General features: G+C 34.5%; 1 protein-coding gene across 1 annotated transcript in view; it reads right to left on the bottom strand.

Moving 5' to 3' along the window:
• LOC106784114 (fasciculation and elongation protein zeta-2) overlaps positions 1-5,300 on the bottom strand; it is a 13,520-nt gene extending 8,220 nt beyond the window's left edge. The window contains exons 1-2 of the mRNA XM_014743264.1: positions 4,747-5,300; positions 1,076-1,328 (exon numbers count right to left, since the gene is read on the bottom strand). Coding sequence (XP_014598750.1) covers positions 1,076-1,328; positions 4,747-4,852 — 359 coding nt within the window. The 5' untranslated portion in view covers positions 4,853-5,300. The remainder of the gene's footprint in view (positions 1-1,075; positions 1,329-4,746) is intronic.
• Positions 5,301-6,341: the final 1,041 nt, after the last annotated feature.

The raw sequence follows: 6,341 nt of genomic DNA on the forward strand, positions 1-6,341 counted from the left end.
TTTATTTATTTATATTTATTTCTGTGTAAATGAGAGGATAATTTTTGTGTTAAAAGTTTTGAAAAGATTTATCTTATGTGTTTATTAACCGAGACGAGAAGAGTGGACTCGAAAGAAATGGAGACTACCAGCGTGAAAAGTTTATGCAAGAGGACCGAAGGGAGTTGAAGGGAGTTTGAAGGTAGTTGAAGGGAATTGAAGGGAGTTGAAGGGAATTTAACGGGTGGCTCGTGGTGCGTTCTCGCACACCGAAGAAGATACAATTTCATGCTTCGTTGAGCTTCACCTGCGGTACACCACTACGCTCCGCATGTTCGTTTGTTCCTACTAAAGGACACCTGTCTATTCTTTAAAAAGCTCTTTAAAAACTCGACCATCCTCCTCACCTCGGTTCACGTGTTTTAACAACAAAGACTTTGGTACTCATGAATTTAAGAAGTTAAAATTAAAGTTAAACCCATCGTGTAAACTCTTCAAGGGGGGCCCATTGATTTTATTTATTTTTATTTTTGAATTATTTACGAGAAAGTTTTTTTTCTTTAATATCGATTTTAATTTTTTTTTTTTTACTATAAACAAAATTATAAAAAAAAAAAAAAATAAAAAGAAGAAAAAATAGATCGAGTTGCTTTATTATTATTAAAATAAAAAAAAAAGGAATAGTCCTTGAAGAGTTAAAATAAAAAATGTAAAGGGAATGAATATTTTTCGGTCGTGGTTCTTTTTTTTTTAAAACAAAAAAGAAAAAAAAAAGAAAACAGGATCTATTTATGTTACAAATCAATAATTTATTTACTCAAAGAGAAAGCCTGCAAATTTAAGGCTACGTAATACTTTCGAGGTTAGAAAATCTTTCTACTATGATCTCCGAAACGCGCGTGGAACGTGGAACCGCGGCAAATTTAAATTCGAACGGGTTCAAATAAATTTATATGTTTCGTAACATTTTACACATTTTATACTTAAGTTATTTTTATAATTACAAACGAAACAAATAACGTATACGAATACGAATGTAATTAAAAGTTGATGAGGAATGATAAAAGATATCGATAAAAAAAAAGGATCAACTTACTGGCACTCGTTCATGATCTCCTCTTGCGTCCTAACTTGCACAGGTGCCAAAGATTCAACGTCGGTGCCATAATCGCGAAAGCACGAAGTTATTTTCTCGTCAAACGTGTTAACCAGGTCTTCGAGGCTACCGCTGAAAGGGCTGAAGGTACCTTCCTGTAAGATATCCGTACTGTTGTCGTGATTGGCCGGTACTTCGTTCGCATTACAATTTTCACCAAAATTCGTTTCTAAACTGGCATCCAAAAGTTGTTCTGCAAATGAAATAAACGAAAAAACATCAAATGAATATAATCAAAAGATCTCTGATAAAAATCATCGGGTATGTATTATTTGCTAATTTTCTTTTTCTTTTTTTGATTGGATGAAACATTTTGAAAACGATTGAGATCGATAAATCGAAAGTAAAAAATAATAATCGATTTAAAAATCGTATATTAATTTCGATATATTTCACGTTACAATAATTACATATATATTCTGATTGTGTGTGTGTGTATATGCATATAAATATTTTTTTCTTAGATGAAAAATCACGAGAGGGATAGATTGATAAATAGAAAATAAACAATCGATTTAATCGTTTAATAAATATTGAATATTAGCAAATACATTTCGTGTCAAGGTAATTATAGGAATTAATAGATAATTATATGTATATATACATAGGATATATTTATTAACTTACATATAATTCAACACTAATCGATATTCCGCATATGTGTTACTAATCGAACGTGACCCTTTTTTTTTATCGTACGATCGATTAATCAAAAGGATATATGTTATATATAATATGTATGGCGGCACGCAAATAACATGTATTTCAAATGCCGGTCATGTGTTTGCTATTGATTAGGAGTCGACCGGTCGTCACTTTTGAAAATTTATCGACACCGTCTATCGTCTTTTTCCATACACAGGTTGTTTTTAAAAATAAACATCAATATACACCAATGAAAAAAAGAGAAAAAAAGAGAAAAAAAGAGATGCACACGCATACACACACAAGTATACGAACATGCAGCTAATAAGAATAAGAGAGAAAGAAATATGGAGAAACTGATCTCGTTTCCAACTAATAAAATGGACTACTATTACGGTTCACGATTGTAGATATTTTATTTTTAATTTTTAACAGTAACACCGTCATTTATATACAATAATTGTACGATTTAATATTAGAAATTCCTTGATATATAGTTTTTTTTTTTTACCTCGGGATAAATAATATAAGAAAACTTTCGTGATTACTTTCGTTTGCTAATTATTATAATCAAAATTCCTGTTGCTAACGTTCGATCGGTAACGAAAAGATAAATGAAAAAATAATTAAGATAGGGAGGATTGGAGATCGTTGAATTTTATTTAGGTTAATTGAAATATTCTAATATTAGGGTGAACCAAAAATTCTTGCATTTAATTATATTGAAACTTTACTTTGAAACTACATAACGAATTGTTTTTATAATATTTATTTTGGAAATGTTTAAAAAAAAAGGCACGAACTTTTGGTTCATCCTAATAATATATAATTTTGAATGAGGGGTGAGAGAAAAACAACTATGTGTGGTGCGTATGGTTTTGTAAACTCGTAATACCGAAAGATAAACAGAGAAAGAGAGAAAACTAGTGACGAGCAGAACCGGTGGATATTGGACTCCGATTATAGCCATGTACACACGGCTAAGTACGCATTGTCCCGTCTCACGAAGGTCGCGCACGCATCGTCTCGTACGACGCCGACACAACCAGACAAAACCTTTTACTACATCTTCACGCCTTTGTCTTTCTCTTTATCTCATTATCTTTATCTATTATTCTTTTTTCTTTCCCCCTACTCTTATATTCGTATTTTATTTTATTTTCAAACTAGAGTACATTTAATATATTTTCTCTCTCTCTCTCTCTCTCTCTCACTTTTAATCTCTTTCTCTTATTCTTATTATTTCGAAAATAGAACACCTACATATTTCCCCCCTTCTATTTTTCCTCTTCTTTTATCTCTTTCTTCTCTTCTCGCGTTCTTCTTCTTATTATTTTTATTATTATTATTAGTATTTCAAAAATAGTACATCTGTATATATATATAGTACGTTTCTCAAGGTAATACACGTTTTCTTAGATAAATCGAAATTCGTTAACATTCTGTATACTTGATTCTGATTGGTTGATAGTAATATAAATGTTACACATCGTCCAATCAGATTACGATCGAGCGGAGGTAAGTTACTTACGTCAGAATTTTTGATTACAAAATCAGTGTCTCGAGAAAAAGAAGAAATTATTGTTATTATCATTATTATTATTAATATTATTATTATTGTACATGAATATAATGATAATAATTATTATTATAAGGACACGTAAAGCGATATTATTCGCGAATGAAGAGAAACCTCTATATCTCTGGATTTTATTCTTCCTTTTCTTGTACGCATCGAATTACGTCGATGACTCGCGTAGTACTCCCGAGCAGACGATATAATCGCGAAAACAAATATGTCGTAATAGGAAGGTTCGTCCTTGGAACGGTCGATTACCATCGCCGTCTTGACTTTTTCTCTTTTTTCTTTTTTCTCTTTCTTATTTCCATCCCCTTCGACAAATTTAAATACCCGTTAATCTCAAATTCCTTTCCAATTCCGAAACTCAATGTCTAAGCAAGTGCGTATGTATTTTGAGTACTCGCATCACATTGACAAAATTAAAAGGAAGAAAGAAAAGAAAGAAGAAAGGAAGGAAGGAATAAGGAACCCCTTGTGCTCGCGTATTCTCGCTTCGTGATTGGCTGTCGACGCGTAACGTGTGCTCGCCCGTTTAATCGATCAATTTTCTTATATCTTTCGTCTCGCCCCATTCCATTTAATAGATTCGAACAATTACGATAATGGATGTTCGTCAACGCGATAACGAGAGGGAGAGAGACAGAGAGAAAAAGAGAGAAAGAGAGGGGAAAAACAGAGAGGTAACAGCATCCTAGTTGTCCCCATTATATTAAATTTCCGATACGTCTCTGAAGTTTTTATGTGTTCAGAAGGATCGTTAAAAAAAAAAAAAGAAAAAAGAAACTTTGTTTTATTAATAAAAAATCAAAGGTAAAGTGGAAAAAGAAGTAGAAGAAGGAGAAGAAGAAGAACCTTGACCGTTTAAAAATTTTTGAATTAAGATATGCAAATATTTCGTAGGTGTTTAAAATATTTCAAATCTGCATAATCAAAGTATAACGCCTGATCTGGAAAGTTCGACTAACATAAGAGAGAATCGTCGGATACGATTTATAATTTCTACGCTCTAGTTTGTTCTACGGTGTTTGAAGATTCTTCTTTTACGTTCACGTATTCGTTCGTTCGTTTGTACGTACGTACGTTCGTTTTTAGAACGACGACGACGACAACGAATCGAACGAGAACGTGCATGAAAGCGACCGGGTTCGTCTCTTGGAGAGTCGTGTGTCCAACGAGTCTACACGAGATTCTCCGAATCCCCCAATGACGCGAGAGAACGCGTCAGCCGACGACAAGTTTTTGGGGGTAAAGATCGAGTCAAAAAGGTGTTGTTAACACATTAATACTTCTTCTTCTTCTTCCCCCTTTAACAATTACCTCGAGAGTCGAGAATTCATTTTATAACGATTATCTGTCGAAATGACATACATACATAGATACATACCCGTCAAAAGATTCATATTCTTTAAACTGGCAGTTTCCTCCTCCTCGAAGCGCGCAAGGGGTGCTTCGAACTTCAACTCGGCGATCTTGCCCGCCATGTCCCTCATTATTAGGCACGATGAAGAATCCAGGAGGGAGGTATTTTACCGCAGCGAGATTTGGAAAGGCACGGTAAAGCCTGCGGTGCTCCCGTGCCGCTGTTGTTCCTCTCCTTCTCTTCCTTCTCTTCCTCCACCTATTTCACCACTCCTCCTCCACCTTCTGGAAACACCTTATTCCTCTTCTTCTTATATCTCGATGACGTTTAGTCACCACGACGCGCGACAGATAAACGAGGGTTAAACAAAGCTCAAGGAAGAATTGTTAGAAGTAAGAGACCGACCTAGGGAAATAAAAAAAAAAGAGGACAAATAAGTTTTACGGATGGATTAAGGGGACAAAAAAAAGGAGAGGCACGAGCGCGCGAATATATCGCATCAAGGAACCGTAAAACGACCCATCCAACTCTACGCGAACGACTGACGCAGAGGGCGGTTAGCCGCTTACTGGTGGGGGAGATGATCGCTCGTTGTCATGGCAACGGCTGGCTGCTCCGTGCGCTGCGCGCCGTTTCTACCAAACATTCTATTTGCGCATCCCCGCAAAACTAGTCGTCCTCCCATTGGCCAATATTTGTTTCCGATTTCAATTATTTATCCGATCACAAATATATTTCATTTTTTTCACGATTATCATTATTTTTTCTTTATAGACAAGTAATAAAAACGTATATATAAAATAAAATAAAATATTCAATTCAAAGTTTATTACGGACGGGTAATGGCGTAAGCAATAATTATATCGACGGGTCTTGAATCGATCGATAATTATCATCGCATCTACTTTACCGACAAATGCAATTGCAGAGATTGATCGATCGTAGGTAAATTAAAATCTTACCTTATCGATAAATCTTTTTTGGTCGAAACATTGATAATGCAGTTTATACAATTTTATGATTTGTTTCGATTATCGATAATCGATTAATTGCGTACCCAATCGACATTCGTTTACGGAGGACAAATGGAAATACAATACGTATAAATATGTAATTACGTACAAATTGAATTAGACATATCTTTGTTTTTTTTTTCTTTTTTACACATATAGTAAATATTGTCAAACAAATTGGACAAGACAGTTCAATTGAAAATATCGAGAAATGATTATTACCGTGTAGGTGTTTATAACATGTACGCGACCGGCATCCATACACATGTACGACGCTGATGAAAATGGGGGTGTCATTTGAAGTCTATTAGCATAGTCGCTCGCTATTCGTAAGTATAATGAAGGATTACTAAGGAGAAGGGCTGGAAAAATACGAGGACACGCCTGCGAGATGTCGCGGAGCCACACCTTCGTTATTGTAAGACACAAAAAGTGTAATAGTATCATATTATTCTAACTGGATATTCGTTGGCGAACTGCATAACACAATGTTTTTTTTTATGAGCGACGATACGTTAGACAACCTTGGGACACACACCCGTGATCTAAGCGTACACATAAGCGTTTCATTTTTTCTTCTTTTCTTTTTCTTTTTTTTTTCTTTTT

Source organism: Polistes canadensis, unplaced genomic scaffold, assembly GCF_001313835.1.
Source record: "Polistes canadensis isolate GaletaPanama2010 unplaced genomic scaffold, ASM131383v1 scaffold_30, whole genome shotgun sequence".
NCBI lineage: Eukaryota > Metazoa > Arthropoda > Insecta > Hymenoptera > Vespidae > Polistes > Polistes canadensis.